The 19,977-nt window shown below is 43.1% G+C and overlaps 1 protein-coding gene across 6 annotated transcripts in view; it reads left to right on the top strand.

The window, feature by feature from the left end:
• LOC121582725 (CBP80/20-dependent translation initiation factor) overlaps positions 1-19,977 on the top strand; it is a 145,913-nt gene that overhangs the window by 111,808 nt on the left and 14,128 nt on the right. For all 6 annotated transcript variants that reach the window (XM_041898779.2, XM_041898782.2, XM_041898778.2 and 3 more), the window contains one exon: positions 5,578-5,733. In XM_041898779.2, coding sequence (XP_041754713.1) covers positions 5,578-5,733 — 156 coding nt within the window. The remainder of the gene's footprint in view (positions 1-5,577; positions 5,734-19,977) is intronic.

The following is a 19,977-nucleotide window of genomic DNA, read 5'->3' as shown; positions in this document are numbered from 1 at the left end:
GGATTTCTATTTGCCATATATTTTTCAACTGTACTGTGATTTAAAAAAAAAAAATCTGAAACGTTTGTTTCTACAGTTTATGAATTGAAAATAAACATTTTGGCTAAAAGTATTATTATATTATTGATCGATTGACTATGACTTTTCAGATCACCCAGTAGTGCTATCTGCAGGGTCAGCTCCATGCAAATATTGCAATCCTTCAGCCATTCCTGGACGTGTGTCCAGAAACAAGCTACAAATGGACAGTACCAAAACAAATGATCTATCTCTTCACAGCCAAATATGCAGAGCTGGGAAGATTGTATCCCCCATAAAAATAACATTCTATTGGTAGCAAGAATTTTATATAATAATTTTAATTGAATCCGGCATCGTTTTGCGTATCAGTTCATAAACACTATGCCATGGAATCGGTACGTCAAAAATCTCTTCCCAACTATTTTTCAATCTATATGGGACGGCTGTCAATCTTTTGGTCCTTAAATGAAACTGGTAAACTTTTTAATTTATCACAGTTTTCTTTAACCAATTATATGATCTTTAATGCAGGGCCGACAGACAAGTTCCTTACTTTTTCCACTTTCCTCTTCCATTTTTGCGGTAATGCTGCAATTATTTGGTTGTAATTTTGGGTAGAGCAGACATTTCCATATGTTTTTGTTAGTCACGCGTTTGTTTGTAAACAGCACAACGGCAGAAAGTGGAAGCTGGTGAGTCCATAGCGTTCTATATCTTTCGGCGAGTCTCTGTTGTGTGGCACACAAGGTGATGAAGTTACACTTGTATGCAATTCACTACTAAGTGTTTGCCATAAGTTATCTTATAATGGCTTTCTGAGTGGGTTATCTGTACAGTTTTTTTCTCCTCCGTTCTTCTCCCCTCTGCTCTTCCTTCAGAAAATCATTTGCACAATTTCTCTCGTTCACTTTCGCTTGTAAATATCCACACTCACTGAAAATAACATTCGGTAGCTACTAGCTATGCTTGTATAACTTTATGAGCTGGATTTGCCTGTCTTTGCCTGTCTTTGCAATTCGTTTATTTGTTTGTTTTTCGCTCGTTAGCATTTAGCTAACAGTGTCTGTGATTTCGATATTAATTTGGGCAAATTTTGTTAGCATTCTGGTAATAGAGGCCCAATGAGCTTTTCTTGCGTTTTTAGCACCCCCTTGTGTGCTATGCCGGTAATACCGTAAATCCCAGGATGAGAAAAGGACGGTATGACGATATGAAAATCTGTATACCCTGGGTTGTCTTGAACAGAATGAGCCTATGTTTGTCGTATTGTGAAGAAAATTAACTGCGGAACACATACTTGAATGCGCTCACAGCTCCAGTCTATGCACACCAAAATTGCAATCTGTTTGTCTAAAGTGCCTTTTGAAAGCCTAACACTGTAAGATCATAATTTATAACTTAGCTAGCCATGTTGGCAATAGAATAAGCTTTCAAATGCAGTGGTGTGTATTCATGGATGCCAAGGGAAGCCAGGCTTCCCAAAACAATTGAACCCGAAAAACTTTTTTACAACATCAAATAATCTCTTTGTGTTTCATAATTTTCCTTCAATTCGCAAGAGGCTGAATGTATCTCTCAGGTGAAAGCATCAGAGTGAGCGAAAGAGCTCCCCTCTGTCTCTCTACGTGTAGGCCATCTACAGTATTCAGACCCCTTCACTTTTTCCACATTTTGTTACGTTACAGCCTTATTCTAAAAATGATTAGATAAAAACATTTCCTGATCAATCTACACACAATACCCCATAATGAAATAAGAAATTTGTGCAAATTTAGTAAATATAAAAAACAGAAATACCTTATTTACACAAGTATTCAGACACTTTGCTATGAGACTCGAAATTGAGCTTGGGTGCATCCTGTTTCCATTGATCATCCTTGTGATGTTTCTACAACTTGATTGGAGTCCACCTGTGGTAAATTCAATTGATTGGACATGATTTGGAAAGGCACACACCTGTCTCTATAAGGTCAAGCCATGAGGTCGAAGGAATTGTCTGTAGAGCTCCAAGACAGGATTGTGTTGAGGCACAGATCTGGGGAAGGGTACCAAAACATTTCTGCAGCATTGAAGGTCCCCAAGAACACAGTGGCCTCCATCATTCTTAAATGGAAGAAGTTTGGAACCACCAACACTCTTCCTAGAGCTGGCCGCCCGGCCAAACTGAGCAATCGGAGAGGTGACCAAAAACCCGATTGTCACTCTGACAGAGCTCCAGAGTTCCTCTGTGGAGATGGGAGAACCTTCCAGAAGGACAACCAACTCTGCAGCACTCCACCAATCAGGCCTTTTATGGTAGAGTGGCCAGACCTTAGCCACTCCTCAGTAAAAGGCACATGACAGCCCGCTTGGATTTTGCCAAAAGGCACCTAAAGGGCTCTCAGACCATGAGAAACTAGATTCTCTGGTCTGATGAAACCAAGATTGAACTCTTTGGCCTGAATGCCAAGTGTCATGTCTGGAGGAAACCAAGCACTGCTCATCACCTGGCCAATACCATCCCTACGGTGAAGCATGGTGGTGGCAGCATCATGCTGTGGGAATGTTTTTCAGCAGCAGGGACTGGGAGACTAGTCAGGATCGAGGGAAAGATGAACTGAGCAAAGTACAGAGAGATCCTTGATGAAAACCTGCTCCAGAGCGCTCAGGACCTCAGACTGGGGTGAAGTTTCACCTTCCACGGGACAACGACCCTAAGCACACAGCCAAGACAACGCAGGAGTGGCTTCGGGACAAGTCTGAATGTCCTTGAGTGGCCCAGCCAGAGCCCGGACTTGAACCCGATCGAATATCTCTGGAGAGACCTGAAAATAGCTGTGCAGCGACGCTCCCCATCCAACCTGACAGAGCTTGAGAGGATCTGCAGAGAAGAATGGGAGAAACTCCCCAAATACAGGTTTGCCAAGTTCGTAGCTTCATACCCAAGAAGACTCGAGGCTGTAATCGCTGCCAAAAGTGCTTCAACAAAGTACTGAGGAAAGGGTCTGAATACATACAGTATGTAAATGTAATATTTCAGTTTACTGAGTAAAGTGTACATTTAAAAACCTGTTTTTGATTTGTCATTATGGGGTATTGTGTCTAGATTGATGAGGGGGGGAAACTATTTAATTCATTTTAGATTAAGGCTGTAATGTAACTAGATGTGTAAAAAGTGAAGGGGTCTGAATACTTTCCGAATGCACTGTATCTGATGTTGTCTGGTCCAAACGAGTATGACAATGTTGCCACCCGTAGCATTGAAGGCAAGGGAAGCCAGCGAGCATCTGGCCTCCCTTGACAAAAAAAGTATAAAACATTTGCCAATTAGCATTGAGCTAAACTCAGCGAGCTCAACTGTGAATGGTCCTGGCGCACCAAAAAAAAGTGTCAAGGGCTTGGCTTCCCCAGTGATTTTACCCACGCACTGCTACTGTTCAAATGATGCCCACCTGACCCAGATTGCGATTTATAATGGAACGTTTTTGGATTGTGTAAGCAACAGTAATTGTGTGATGGTGGCTGGGCTGTGTTCCAAACAAAAAACTACAAGTGTGCTTGCTTCAGTTCCTCAATGGCAAAGCTAGGATAGCTAAAAGCACCTTATAATTGAATGCTCTTTCCTTGAGTCATAAAAGTGCATTGAAATTACTTAGAAACTGTGCACACTTTGGAGAGGTGTGTGGCCACTTGGAGACACCAGTTAGACCTCTCACTCAAACCCTTGTAATTGTTTTTTCTTATCTTGCACCTACTTCAAAATGTCAATGAATATTCTTATTATCTTACTGAATCTATCCAGAGTATTTTCAGATTTCGTTATCAACAAATGCTGTGAAAAGTACAGTAAATGTAAAATGCACATACAATCAACAGTCTGTTTGCATTCAGTCTTGTCAGGTGAACTGTTGTGTCCTCACCTTTGCTTTGAAAACTTCCCCATAATCTCCAAAGTGCTCTCTTTCAATTGCTACCATGGTCATGCATGTGCTTTTTATAGTTCTTCTGTTAGAAACAATTACATTTGGCCCTATCTATATAGGCCAATTTCCATGAGTGTAAATTAAGATAGGAGACTGTTTGCTGTCTGTGCCTTTCTATTGATGAGTCATAGACTATTATTTCCCTCCCCCATCCCCTTGTTGCACAAAAATAGTGTGTTTGTGTGTGTGTGCACAGTAAGTGAAGCACAGTGCTGTGGTGGTGATAAGGGACGTTCTGAAAGCGTCTCCGATCACATTGGATCTGCATCACATTTCTGTCTCAACCCCTGGTGATCTTCTGAGTTTATACTGAGTTTTAGTATATATCTCTTCTCTACCCTAGAAGGACTTATGTGAGTCACAGTATCTCTTCTCTCTCTAGCTGCTACAGAAGGATATCTTGAGGCATACCCTGTGCCCTGGTTTGGTTTTGCAGTGTCTCTGTGCTTTCTGTCCCCTACATATGGACTTTGAGGTGAACCTGACTTAACATTGTGTCAACCTGTTCAATGCTAATGGCTGACCTTCCAGATGGCTGTATGGCTATGCCCGAATTTGATAATTTTTCATGACAAGATAGTAATGCTTCATAGTGCCAGAAAGATAGAAATCTCACCTTTCTGGTAAAAATATTGCTGTGATGAACTCTTTTGATGACCCAAGCTCAAGTACGTACTGTAGTACAAATACGATAAACAATTATGAAATATCAATATATGACCATTCATGAGCATTATTACTGTACCAATTCATCATATAACTAGTGGGTAGGGAAAAGTAGCCACATTTTTGTGTCACATCTTTGTCATTCTTGCGTCCCTCCCCTCCTGAAAGTTTTTAGTTTATTTGGATCTCCATTTAGGTTTTGCAGAACCATCAGCTACTCTTACTGGGGTCCACAAAAAACACAAAACATAACAAGTAACAAAACACTGAGAGACTACTGATTCAATACGATCTCAGATTTCATCTCCTATAAAAGTTGTCCGTCTGTGATGAACACAGTGGTTTTGTTTCACATCTACAGGTAATGTTCAAGTTTTTTGAATTAAATTTGATATAAAAACAATTTGGGTTTGTCGTACAGTGATGGGAGTAGTTGCTATCGATGCTGAAGGTTCTTAGTTTTCTAACGCTATCCGGCATATGAAGGTGCGACGTGTCCTTCCGCCACAAATTGACAGTCTGACCAGCGAATGAAAGTTAAGGCGGGACTTCCCAGCTTCCAATGACTGTGGATATGCAACCTGATACCTCAGTCTTGTAAGGCGCACTCAATTCAAGCTGGGAAGTGTGGCTATCAGCCAAACTGTTGTGAAGCGAATTTGCTTAAGAGGCTGATTTTATAAGTGAATTACCTTGATAAAACAATTTAAATATAACAAAATTATGCTTAACCGGGTTAACATTGAATTCACCTCTCTGTCTGTCTCCTACAGAATGAATTTTCTGATGTGAACCTGACTACATTGTTTTAACATTGTATTCACCCCTCTCTCTGTCCCCTACTGAAGGACTTTTCTCTGCTGTTATGTTGTTTGTACAGTATCTCTCTACCCCCTAACATTATATCTCTCCTCTCTGTCCTCTACAGAAGGACTTCTCTCGTCGGGAGGAGCTGCAGGCGTCTGACGTGGAGCGCTGGTTGGGGTTCATCACCTTCCTGTGTGAGATGTTTGGAACAATGAGGTCCAGCGCCGGAGAACCCTTCAGAGTCCTGGTCTGTCCCATATACACCTGTCTCAGAGAGGTTAGTACACACCTACCTCCATACCACCATAAACACACATCTTTCTCTCTACACTAACACACCTACTAGCACACCTCCACTTGAGAGCCCTTCAGAGTCTCACACACGGACATTCCACCTCTACTCATCTCTGCCCGAGTATGTAGCATTGTAACCTACATACAGTACTATAACGTTGGCTATCATCCAATATCCACACTAGCATACCACTGCAGGGACATTATTCCGAATGTGGATATTGGAACAGACGCAACATGTCATTCGCTACGATCACAAAGCTTCCTCATTCAGAGGGCTGCTCCATCTATCCATTCCACAGCACAGCACTTTTGGTAATTGAAAAAAAAACTAAAGGGGGGAGATGATTCCGGTAACACCTGCCTTGCCTCAGGGTTCCAATTCCCATCAGCAGAAGTGGTCTGTCTCAATGGCTCTGACCGTTTCCATGGAAACCAGAGACCGCAGACAGACGCGGTAGCAATCTGGGGCTTTACCGCTAAAGAATAAGCAGAAGTGGTTTAGACACAGACATGCGAGACAGACAGTGAGATGGGGAGGATGGAGGGTTTAGATGAACAGTTAAAGTGAAATCAAATACTAGGAAAGCCACCAGACAATCGAGCATTTAGCCTATCATAGCCTGGTCCCAGATTTGTTTGTGCTGTATAGCCAACTCCTAGTTGTTTTCTTTTCAAATGACCATAGGAGTTGGCAAGACAGCACAAACAGATCTAGGACCAGGCTAGTAATTAGCCTTCATATTCTTACCTCCCTTGGCTTGAGAATCAAATTTCATTCCTCACATGCTTCGTAGACAGGTGTAGACCAACAGTGAAATGCTAACTTATGGGTCCTTTTCCAACAATGCAGAGTTAAAGATAAGATATAAAAAATAGAAATAGAGACACAGTGAATAACGAATAAAAATAACAAGTAAAACTAACATGGCTATATACAGGGAGTAGAAACTAACATGGCTATATACAGGGAATAGAAACTAACATGGCTATATACAGGGAGTACCAGTACTGAGTGCAGGGGTACGAGGTAATGTGTGTATGTACTGTACATAGAGGTAGGGGTAAAGTGACTAGCAGCAGCGTGTGTGTATGTGTGGGTAGAGTCCAGTGTGTGTGCATTGAGATGGTGCAAGAGAGTTAGTGCAAAAAAGGGTCAATGCAGGTAGCCATTTGATTAGCTATTTGGCAATCTTGTTTAGAAGTCTTATGGCTTGGGGTTAGAAGCTGTTCAGGGTCCTGTTGGTTCCAGACTTGGTGCATTGGTACCACTTGCCGTGCGCAGAGAGAACAGTCTGTAGCTTGGGTGGCAGGAGTCTTTGAAACATTTTTGACACTACCTGGTATAGAGGTCCTGGATGGCCCCGGTGATGTACTGGGCCGTACGTACTCTGCAGCACCTTGCGGTCGGATGCCAAGCAGTTGCCATACCAAGCGGTGATGCAGCCAGTCAAGATGCTCTCGATGGTGCAGCTGTATAACATTTTGAGGATCTGAGGGCCCATGCCAAACCTTTTCAGCCTCCTGAGGAGGAAGAGGCATTGTCGTGCCTTCTTCACAACTGTGTTAGTGTGTTTGGACCATAGTGATGTGGACACTGAGGAACTTGAAGCTCTCGACCCGCTCCACTACAGCCCTGTCGATGTGAATCGGGGTGTGCTCGGCCCTCGTTTTCAGAATCCCAGCGATGCAAGATGTTTATGTCTGGTTTTCATGGTGACATACTATATCCAGCCACCCATGGACATACACACACACAGACCTGTGGGTTCCAGTGTGTGGTCCATGCCTGGGTTGGCTGGAATAGTGAATGAGCTCCAAGAATGTCACTGGCACTTTTACAACCACTGCTTTGAAGTGGCCCGGCACACACCGACACGCACATACTGTTCTCTACAAACACACACACCACAATCAATCATTCTGCATTGTTGGACTGAAGGCTGGGGTCTCTGGCATGCTAGCATTATTTGTCTTAGCTGTTGTGATGCTCCGAGAGCTAGTGAGGGATTGCGTGTGTGTGTTTTAAGTGTCTGTTAGAGCCCGGCCCCACACACTCTCCAAAACTGGATGATGTAGAATTGTCAATATTTTATTCCACTTGCGATACACATTCACTATTGTTGCACCAAAATAGTTTATTTCTTTGCAGTGTACGCCTGCACCTCCCTTTCATGCGCGAATACACACACACACCAGACGTCTCTCTCAGTGCAGTTACTCAGGAAGCTCTGTGGTGTCGGCAGCGCCAGCCGCAGTCTTCCTCTAGAGTCTCTGTCAGGCTCCCACTCAGAGAGAGCGGGGGGGGGGGGGCTAGTAGAGCAATAAAAGGATAGAGAGAGCGAGCAGGGGGTTGAGAAAGAGATGAGCAAAGGTGTATGCTGCAACCCCCCCCATTGCTACTGTTCAACCCCGCCTCCACACACTCACACACACCAGCAGCCTTGCCTGGCACATCCTGGCACTGGCAGTCCCCAGGAGGAGACAATCTAACACCTCCACAGACACTATAGGACTGTAAAATGGTAACATGTAGGAGGGTAGGGACACCTCTCCCTGTATTAAAACCATTATGCAGGGTTTACAGTCATTGAAGGACATAGAGGGTATAGAGAAACACTGGGAGTAGGCAGAAGGACATTGGTATACATAGCAGGGCGCTGTCTGAGAGCATTCTCCTGGTTATTTTCCCCAAAACTCAGAAACACCTAATCTCTGTACCTCACACATACAGCAGTGAATTTCAAACACAGATTCAACCACAAAGACCAGGGAGATTTTCGAATGCCTCACAAAGGGCACCTATTGGTAGATCAGTAAACAATAACAAAAAACCCAGTCACTACAAAGATACAGTTGCCGGAGAGGAAGGAAACCGCTCAGGGATTTCACCATGAGGCCAATGGTGACTTTAAAACAGTTAGAGTTTAATGGCTGTGATAGGAGAAAACTGAGGATGGATCAACAACATTGTAGTTACTCCACAATACTAACCTAATTGACAGAGTGAAAAGAATACGGCAAAAAATATGGCAAAGCAATTAACTTTTTGTCCTGAATACAAAGTGTATGTTTGGGGCAAATACTATAAATCAAATCAAATTGTATTTGTCACATGCGGGGGGTAGCCATTTGATTAGATGTTCAGGAGTCTTATGGCTTGGGGATAGAAGCTGTTTAGAAGCCTCTTCAACCGAGACTTGGCGCTCCGGTACCGCTTGCCGTGCGGTAGCAGAGAGAACAGTCTACGACTAGGGTGGCTGGAGTCTTCGACAATTTTCAGGGCCTTCCTCTGACACCGCCTGGTATAGAGGTCCTGGATGGCAGGAAGCTTGGCCCCAGTGATGTACTGGGCCGTACGCACTACCCTATGTAGTGCCTTGTGGTCGGAGGCCGAGCATTTGCCATACCAGGCAGTGATGCAACCAGTCAGGATGCTCTCGATGGTGCAGCTGTAGAAACTTTTGAGGATCTGAGGGCCCAAGCCAAATCTTTTCAGTCTCCTTAGGGGGAATAGGTTTTGTCGTGCCCTCTTCACGACTGTCTTGGTGTCCTTGGACCATGTTAGTTTGTTGGTGAGGTGGACACCAAGGATTTTGAACTCTAACCAGAATAGAAAGAGGAGTGGGAGGCCCCGGTGCACAACTGAGCAAGAGGACAAATACGTTAGTGTCTAGTTTGAGAAAAAGACTCCTCACAGGTCCTCAACTGGCAGCTTCATTAAATAGTACCCGCAAAACACCAGTCTCAACGTCAAGAGTGAAGAGGCGACTCCGGGATGCTAATGAAAAACATTGATGGTGTTCTCGGGGTGATGAGAGGTGTTGGGTTTGCGCCAGACATAGCGTTTTCCTTGGTCAAAAAGCTCAATTTTAGTCTCATCTGACCAGAGTACCTTCTTCCATATGTTTGGGGAGTCTCCCACATGCCTTTTGTTTGCTTATTTTTTTCTTTAAGCAATGTCTTTTTCCTGGTCACTCTTCCATAAAGCCCAGCTCTGTGGAGTGTAAGGCTTAAAGTGGTCCTATGGACAGATACTCCAATCTACTTGGTCTCTTTGTTGCGCCTCTGATTAATGCCCTCCTTGCCTGGTCCGTGAGTTTTGGTGGGCGGCCCTCTCTTGGCAGGTTTGTTGTGGTGCCACATTCTTTCAATTTTTTTTTTATGGATTTAATGGTGCTCCGTGGGATGTTCAAAGTTTTGGATATTTCTTTATAACCCAACCCTGATCTGTACTTCTCCACAACTTTGTCCCTGACCTGTTTGGAGAGCTCCTTGGTCTTCATGGTGCCGCTTGCTTGGTGGTGCCCCTTGCTTAGTGGTGTTGCAGACTCTGGGGCCTTTCAGAACAGGTGTGTATATATACTGCGATCATGTGACAGATCATGTGACACTTAGATTGCACACAGGTGGACTTTATTTAACTAATTATGTGACTTCTGAAGGTAATTGGTTGCACCAGATCTTATTTAGGGGCTTCATAGCAAAGGGGATGAATACATATTCTCGCACCACTTTTCCGTTATTTTTTTCATTTCACTTCACAAATTTGAACTATTTTGTGTATGTCCATTACATGAAATACAAATAAAAATCAATTTCAATTACAGGTTGTAATGCAACAAAATAGGACAAACTCCAAGGGGGATTCATACTTTTGCAAGGTATGACATTCTTAAAACAATTCCATATAGCTTAGTAGAACCTCCCCCGGCTTAGAATTATGGGTTAAAAGACCTTTGCTTGAAAAACTAGAAAAAAGCAGCAATAGTACTGTTTGTCCATCTTGAGATGCCGTAGCCAGTATACACTTCCTCAAAATAGTCAGAATTAATCTAATATAACTCAAGAAATGTCATACATTTTTGCGTTTTTGCCGAGGAGATCTTACTCACGCAATTTTACATCTAATATGTTTGGTGCAGTATTTCTCAAGTGAAAAATGTGCATGAAACGAGTCGTCTGTCATTGAATGATAACAAACACTTAATTGAAGAATCCCTACTGTTGACCAATCACCGACGAAGGGGCGTAGACTTCGGCTTCCGAACTTCGGCTTTCATCATAATATACAGTACCAGTCAAACATTTGGACACACCTACTCATTCAAGGGTTTTTCTTTATTTTTACTATTTTCTACATTGTAGAATAATAGTGAAGACATCAAAGCTATGAAATAACACATATGGAATCATGAAGTAACCAAAAAATATATTTGAGATTTGAGATTATTAAAATAGCCATCCTTTGCCTTTATGACAGCTTTGCACATTCTTGGCATTCTCTCAACCAGCTTCACCTGGAATGCATTTCAATTAACAGGTGTGCCTTGTTAAAAGTTAATTTGTGGAATTTCTTTCCTTCTTAATGCGTTTGAGCCAATCAGTTGTGTTGTGACTAGGTAGGGGGGGTATACAGAAGATAGCCCTATTTGGTAAAAGACCAAGTCCATATTATGGCAAGAAAAGCTCAAATAAGCAAAGAGAAACTACAGTCCATCATTACTTTAAGACAGGGTTCTTCAATCCTGGTCCTGGAGGGCCGAAACACCTCTGTTTTTCATCCTCTCCTTCTAATCAGGGGCTAATTCAGACCTGGGAAAACCAGGTGAGTGCAATTAACTACCAGGTAGAAATAAAAAACAGAAGTGTTTCGGCCCTCCAGGACCAGGATTGAAGAACCCTGCTTTAAGACATGAAGGACAGTCAATACGGAACATTTCAAGAACTTTGAAAGTTTCTTCAAGTGCAGTCGCAAAAACCATCAAGCACTATGATGAAACTGGCTATCATGAGGACCGCCACACGAATGGAAGACCCAGATTTCCCTCTGCTGCAGAGGATAAGTTCATTAGAGTTACCAGACTCTGAAATTGCAGTCCAAATAAATGCTTCACAGAGTTCAAGTCACAGACACATTTTACATTTTAGTCATTTAGCAGACGCTCTTATCCAGAGCGACTTACAGTTAGTGAGTGCATAAATTTTTCATACTGGCCCCCCGTGGGAAACGAACCCACAACCCTGGCATTGCAAGCGCCATGCTCTACCAACTGAGCTAAAGGGGACTAGACACATCTCAACATCAACTGTTCAGAGGGGTCTGTGTGAATCAGGCCTTCATGGTCGAATTGCTGCAAAGAAACCACTACTAAAGGACACCAATAAGAAGAAGAGACCTGCTTGGGCCAAGAAACACGAGCAATGGACATTAGACCGGTGGAAATGTGTCCTTTGGTCTGGAGTCCAAACTGGAGATTTTTGGTTCCAACCGCCGTGTCTTTGTGAGACGCGGTGTGGGTGAACGGATGATCTCTGCATGTGTAGTTCCCACCGTAAAGCATGGAGGAGGTGTTATGGTGTGGGGGTGATTTGCTATCGAAACTGTCTGTGATTTGTTTAGAATTCAATGCACACTTAACCAGCATGGCTACCACAGCATTCTGCACCAATACGCCATCCCATCTGGTTTGGGCTTAGTGGGACTATCATGGAGATTTTGACTGGTAGTGTATGCACAAACTGTTCCGAACAGTTAGAGCGCCACTTCAGGCTGCAGCTGCAGACACTGGCAGCTTACGGCAGTCAGATATTACACAGTATTTACATGGCTTTCAACAGCTAGGCTCCCTCCACACGCCAGCCAAGTGTGATGTAGCCTACATGTTCTCCGCTGTCTGTCGACTGGTAGAACAGGTTTAGATAATTACAGGTGTGTTGAATGTGTATCTGGATGGACTGTAGTTACATGAGAGGTGTATAGGTAGGTATTAGACTGTATGGTATATGGATGTACAGGCAGGTCCAAAATTATTGGCACCCTTGATAAAGATGAGCAAAAAATACTATTAGATAAATAGTAGGAATACTGAGTATGTATTGTATGCTCCAATATTAATACAATTGCTCAGAGAAAGAGATTTTGTTTAACAAGTAATAACAATACATCTAAAAAGGTTATTGGCACTGCTGTTTTCAATACTGTAGCTCCCTCCCCTTGCTAGGATAACGACATAGCCTTTTTCTAAAATGTGCCCAGCCAGCTCTATCTGGACTTTTTAAATTTTATAAAAGTACAGAATGGTACTTCAAAATGGTATATTATACACTGTAGTTGGGGAAAGTTATGCTGCTTTAAAAGTTGATAAACTTGTAACCCCACTTTTGAGAACACTAGTTCGAGAGCTTTTCTTTGTGTATGCCTATTCAGCATTGTTCACGCCCTCTTAGGCCTTAGCACCACCCATCTCTTTAAGATTTCACATGGGAACTGGTCTCTTTGAATGGGTCTCTTTTTTTCGCCTTTGTTTAGCTAGCTAAACAAGTTCATGAGCACCAGCTAAATTCAGGGCAGAAATGTTTTTGAGAGCTGTAGCAACACTTTTGCAGTTGTCCATATCTATATCGTCCCAAAAATCTGCGATGGCAAAGATTATCTACAGTGCAGTCGGAAAGGATTCAGACCACTTGACTTTATCCACATTTTGTTACGTTACAGCCTTATTCAATAATGTATAAAAAAATAAATAATCCTCATCAATCTACACATAATACCCCATAATGACGAAGCAAAAACAGGTTGTTAGATTCTATGAAAAATTAAAAACTGAAATACCTTATTTACGTAAGTATTCAGACCCTTTGCTATGAGATTCGAAATTGAGCTTGTGCATCCTGTTTCCATTGATCATCCTTGAGATGTTTCTACAACTTGATTGGAGTCCATCTGTGGTAAATTCAATTGATTGGACATGATTTGGAAAGGCACACACCTGTCTATATAAGGTCCAGTTGACAGTGCATGTCAGAGCAAAAACCAAGGCATGAGGTCGAAGGAATTGTCCTTAGAGCTCCGAGACAGGATTGTGTCGAGGCACAGATCTGGGGAAGGGTACCAAAAAATGTCTGCAGCATTGAAGGTCCCCAAGAACACAGTGGCCTCCATCATTCTTAACTGGAAGAAGTTTGGAACCACCAAGACTCTTCCTTGAGCTGGCCGCCCTGCCAAACTGAGCAATCAGGGAAGAAGGGAGGTGACCAAGAACCCGATGGTCACTCTGACAGAGCTACGGAGTTCCTCTGTGGAGATGGGATAACCTTCCAGAAGGACAACCATAGCTGCAGCACTCCACCAATCAGGCCTTTTATGGTAGAGTGGCCAGACGGAAGCAACTCCTCAGTTAAAGTTACATGACAGGCACCTAAAGGACTCTCAGACCATGAGAAACAAGATTCTCTGCTCTGATGAAACCAAGATTGAACTCACGTCTGGAGGAAACCTGGCACCATCCCTATGGTGAAGCATGGTGGTGGCAGCATCATGCTGTGGGGATGTTTTTCAGCGGCAGGGACTGGGAGACTAGTCAGGATCAAGGCAAAGATGAACGGAACAAAGTACGGAGAGATCCTTGATGAAAACCTGCTCCGGAGCACTCAGGACCTCAGACTGGGGCGAAGGTTCACCTTCCAACAGGACAACGACCCCAAGCACACAGCCAAGACAACGCAGGAGTGGCTTGGGGACAAGTCTCTGAATGTCCTTGAGTGGCCCAGCCAGAGCCCTTACTTGAACCCGATCGAACATTTCTGGAGAGACCTGAAAAAAGCTGTGCAGCGATGCTCCCCATCCAACATGACAGAGCTTGAGAGGATTTGCAGAGAAGAATGGGAGAAACTCCCCAAATACAGGTGTGCTAAGTTTGTAGCGTCATACCCAAGAAGACTCGAGGTTGTAATCGCTGCCAATGGTGCTTCAACAAAGTACTGAGTAAAGGGTCTGAATACATACAGTATGTACAGTGGGGAAAAAAGGTATTTAGTCAGCCACCAATTGTGCAAGTTCTCCCACTTAAAAAGATGAGAGAGGCCTGTAATTTTCATCATAGGTACACGTCAACTATGACAGACAAATTGAGAAAACAAAATCCAGAAAATCACATTGTAGGATTTTTAATGAATTTATTTGCTAATTATGGTGGAAAATAAGTATTTGGTCACCTACAAACAAGATTTCTGGCTCTCACAGACCTGTAACTTCTTCTTTAAGAGGCTCCTCTGTCCTCCACTCGTTACCTGTATTAATGGCACCTGTTTGAACTTGTTATCAGTATAAAAGACACCTGTCCACAACCTCAAACAGTCACACTCCAAACTCCACTATGGCCAAGACCAAAGAGCTGTCAAAGGACACCAGAAACAAAATTGTAGACCTGCACCAGGCTGGGAAGACTGAATCTGCAATAGGTAAGCAGCTTGGTTTGAAGAAATCAACTGTGGGAGCAATTATTAGGAAATGGAAGACATACAAGACCACTGATAATCTCCCTCGATCTGGGGCTCCACGCAAGATCTCACCCCGTGGGGTCAAAATGACCACAAGAACGGTGAGCAAAAATCCCAAAACCACACGGGGGGACCTAGTGAATGACCTGCAGAGAGCTGGGACCAAAGTAACAAAGCCTACCATCAGTAACACACTACGCCGCCAGGGACTCAAATCCTGCAGTGCCAGACATGTCCCCCAGCTTAAGCCAGTACATGTCCAGGCCCGTCTGAAGTTTGCTAGAGTGCATTTGGATGATCCAGAAGAGGATTGGGAGAATGTCATATGGTCAGATGAAACCAAAATAGAACTTTTTGGTAAAAACTCAACTCGTCGTGTTTGGAGGACAAAGAATGCTGAGTTGCATCCAAAGAACACCATACCTACTGTGAAGCATGGGGGTGGAAACATCATGCTTTGGGGCTGTTTTTCTGCAAAGGGACCAGGACGACTGATCCGTGTAAAGGAAAGAATGAATGGGGCCATGTATCGTGAGATTTTGAGTGAAAACCTCCTTCCATCAGCAAGGGCATTGAAGATGAAACGTGGCTGGGTCTTTCAGCATGACAATGATCCCAAACACACCGCCCGGGCAACGAAGGAGTGGCTTCGTAAGAAGCATTTCAAGGTCCTGGAGTGGCCTAACCAGTCTCCAGATCTCAACCCCATAGAAAATCTTTGGAGGGTGTTGAAAGTCAGTGTTGCCCCGCGACAGCCCCAAAACATCACTGCTCTAGAGGAGATCTGCATGGAGGAATGGGCCAAAATACCAGCAACAGTGTGTGAAAACCTTGTGAAGACTTACAGAAAACGTTTGACCTGTGTCATTGCCAACAAAGGGTATATAACAAAGTATTGAGAAACTTTTGTTATTGACCAAATACTTATTTTCCACCATAATTTGCAAATAAATTCATAAAAAATCCTACAATGTGATTTTCTGGAAAAAAAATTCTCATTTTGTCTGTCATAGTTGACGTGTACCTATGATGAAAATTACAGGCCTCTCTCATCTTTTTAAGTGGGAGAACTTGCACAATTGGTGGCTGACTAAATACTTTTTTCCCCCACTGTAAATGTGATATTTCAGTTTTTTTATTTGTAATACATTTTGCATACATTTCTAAAAACCTGTTTTTGCTTTGTCATTATGGGGTATTGTGTGTAGATTGATGAGGTGGAGAAAAAAAAACAATTTAATCGATTTTAGAATAAGGCTGAAACGTAACAAAATGCATCTGTGGGTCTGAGTACTTTCCGAATGCCCAGGGAAGGCCCCAGTCTGTTATAGACAGAAGCCTGTGACATGACAGACCAATCAGGACTCATCTCTCGGCATGTCCAGCCCCTGCATTATCTCAGCCAATATGGTTCGTTGACCATTCCTAATGGGGAAATTAATGGGGAAAGAAGGGGGTTTTGGGATATATGCAGAAAATAAGTTCTGGCTTAGGAGTTCTTATGTTTTGTTCTATGATATACAGTGGGGAGAACAAGTATTTGATACACTGCCGATTTTGCAGGTTTTCCTACTTACAAAGCATGTAGAGGTCTGTAATTTTTATCATAGGTACACTTCAACTGTGAGCGACGGAATCTAAAACAAAAATCCAGAAAATCACATTGTATGATTTTCATAAGTATTTGATCACCTACCAACCAGTAAGAATTCCGGCTCTCACAGACCTGTTAGTTTTTCTTTAAGAAGCCCTCCTGTTCTCCACTCATTACCTGTATTAACTGCACCTGTTTGAACTCGTTACCTGTATAAAAGACACCTGTCCACACACTCAATCAAACAGACTCCAACCTCTCCACAATGGCCAAGACCAGAGAGCTGTGTAAGGACATCAGGGATAAAATTGTAGACCTGCACAAGGCTGGGATGGGCTACATGACAATAGGCAAGCAGCTTGGTGAGAAGGCAACAACTGTTGGCGCAATTATTAGAAAATGGAAGAAGTTCAAGATGATGGTCAATCACCCTCGGTCTGGGGCTCCATGCAAGATCTCACCTTGTAGGGCATCAATGATCATAAGGAAGGTGAGGGATCAGCCCAGAACTACATGGCAGGACCTGGTCAATGACCTGAAGAGAGCTGGGACCACAGTCTCAAAGAAAACCATTAGTAACACACAACGCCATCATTGATTAAAATCCTGCAGCGCACGCAAGGTCCCCCTGCTCAAGCCAGCGCATGTCCAGGCCCGTCTGAAGTTTGCCAATGACCATCTGGATGATCCAGAGGAGGAATGGGAGAAGGTCATGTGGTCTGATGAGACAAAAATAGAGCTTTTTGGTCTAAACTCCACTCGCCGTGTTTGGAGGAAGAAGAAGGATGAGTACAACCCCAAGAACACCATCCCAACCGTGAAGCATGGAGGTGGAAACATCATTCTTTGGGGATGCTTTTCTGCAAAGGGGACAGGACGACTGCACCGTATTGAGGGGGAGGATGGATGGGGCCATGTATCGCGAGATCTTGGCCAACAACTTCCTTCCCTCAGTAAGAGCATTGAAGATGGGTCGTGGCTGGGTCTTCCAGCATGACAACAACCCGAAACACACAGCCAGGGCAAATAAGGAGTGGCTCCGTAAGAAGCATCTCAAGGTCCTGGAGTGGCCTAGCCAGTCTCCAGACCTGAACCCAATAGAAAATCTTTGGAGGGAGCTGAAAGTCCGTATTGCCCAGCGACAGCCCCGAAACCTGAAGGATCTGGAGAAGGTCTGTATGGAGGAGTGGGCCAAAATCCCTGCTGCAGTTTGTGCAAACCTGGTCAAGACCTACAGAAAACGTATGATCTCTGTAATTGCAAACAAAGGTTTCTGTACCAAATATTAAGTTCTGCTTTTCTGATGTATCAAATACTTATGTCATGCAATAAAATGCAAATTAATTACTTAAAAATCATACAATGTGATTTTCTGGATTTTTGTTTTAGATTCCGTCGCTCACAGTTGAAGTGTACCTATGATCAAAATTACAGACCTCTACATGCTTTGTACGCAGGAAAACCTGCAAAATCGGCAGTGTATCAAATATTTGTTCTCCCCCACTGTATCAGTAAGTTAACATGACCCTTATAAATTATGAAGCCTTAATGTGCTTTATGTGCTTGTTTTGATGACATAAATGCTTCAAAATTCACAATAAGTGATGTAAGCTGAAGATTATCTCATAGAACAAAACGTATAAGATCTCCTAAGCCTATGTTTACTACAGACTTTATTTTAGCTCTTTATCCAAAAACCCTAAATTAACAACATTAATTTCCCTATAGGATTTGGCCAACGAGCCATGGCGGAGATAGCCTCCGTTAGTGCCTACAAAACGACACCATAACTATTGCTCTATATCAGGGCAAGCCAGGAAGGATCTTGTCCTACCCTCTATATAGCGGAGTACTTTCTCCTTGGCTAAACTCGTAATTTAAGATCACATACCAGTTTTTTATTAAGGCACATGAAAGTTCACATGTTCAAGAAGGCGTTTCTGGACAAAGAATTATATTAATTTTTTTCAAATGGCCCTGCTGTGAAGTAGGAACTAGCGTCAAACGCCCACCTTCCTGAATCCGGTCACAAATGTTTTATGAGATTGGAGAACACATTGGGAGGGATCTTAGACCATTCCTCCATACAGTATCTTTCCAGATCCTTGATATCCTTAGTCTGCGCTTATGAACTGCACCCTTATATTCAACCCACAGGTTTTCAATGGGGTTAACATCTGGAGACTGAGATGGCCATTGAAAATGTTTGATTTTGTGGTAAATTTACAGGTTCTTTGTGGATTTGTATGTGTGCATGGGGTTATTGTCTTGCTGGAAGATCCACCTGCAGCCCAGTTTCAGCCTCCTGGCAGAGGCAACCAGGTTTTTGGCTAAAATGTCCTGGTACTTGGTAAAGTTCATTATGCCGTTCAACTTAACAAGGGCCCCAGGACCAGTGGAAGCAAAATAGCCCCATAACATCAAAGATCCACCACCATATTTTACCGTCGGTATGAGGTACTGCATATACTTCCGTTTTATGAAGCCAAACCCACCACTGGTGTGCGTGGCCAAAGAGCTCTATTTTCATGTAATCTGAACATTGCATTGCCTGGGGTTTGCTAAACGGCATTGGCACTTGGATTGGAACCGGTGCTATGGTCAGATTACATGAAAATAGAGCTCTTTGGCCACACACACCAGTGCAATTTTATTAGTATAAAAGCATACAATATACTGTAGCTCAGGATTTGTATTATTTATTTTATACAGTCTTCTTTGCTCTTCTTTATCAAGGGTGCCAATCATTTTGGACCTGAGTGTATGTTAATCCTCGGATGAATGACAGGGTGAGAATGATTGCCTTCAAGGATACATTTTTAAGGTGGAACTGCCTCACCAACCACAATTATAAAAGTTATGAAAATGTTTAGCCTTGTTTTTTTTTACTTTGTGTTTGGAAACACAGAACTAGGGAACGCCACCAATGAGAATAGAGGTCACAGGTCAGTGAGTGACAATACCTTAAAAGATGTCACACAGGATTCCCGAGCAGAATGTCTGTGGACGTCTGGGAGTTTTCAGTATTCATAGGAAAGGAAGTGGGAATGGGAGAATGCGGAAGGGGGTGGTTTGGGTAATAACCTGCACGTGTGGTGCTAACTGCGGTGTAAGTAACGTTAGAGCTTGGCAACCATCAGTCTACCAGGTCTCAAGGTATGTCATTATGGGCATGTCTCAGCTTATATCCCCATTCCCAATGCTCAGTCTAGGAATAATATCCCGGTCCCAGTCCTACTGCTCAGTCTACTCAGAAGCCTTCAGTAATTAGAACAGATCACCATGAATTCTTCCTAGCAGCCATCTCGCACACGAACATAGTGAACACACACACACACACACACACACTTC

Source organism: Coregonus clupeaformis, chromosome 15, assembly GCF_020615455.1.
Source record: "Coregonus clupeaformis isolate EN_2021a chromosome 15, ASM2061545v1, whole genome shotgun sequence".
NCBI classification, from domain to species: Eukaryota; Metazoa; Chordata; class Actinopteri; order Salmoniformes; family Salmonidae; genus Coregonus; species Coregonus clupeaformis.
Note: the sequence above shows the minus strand (reverse complement) of the source record. Positions and strands in the feature narration are given on the sequence as shown.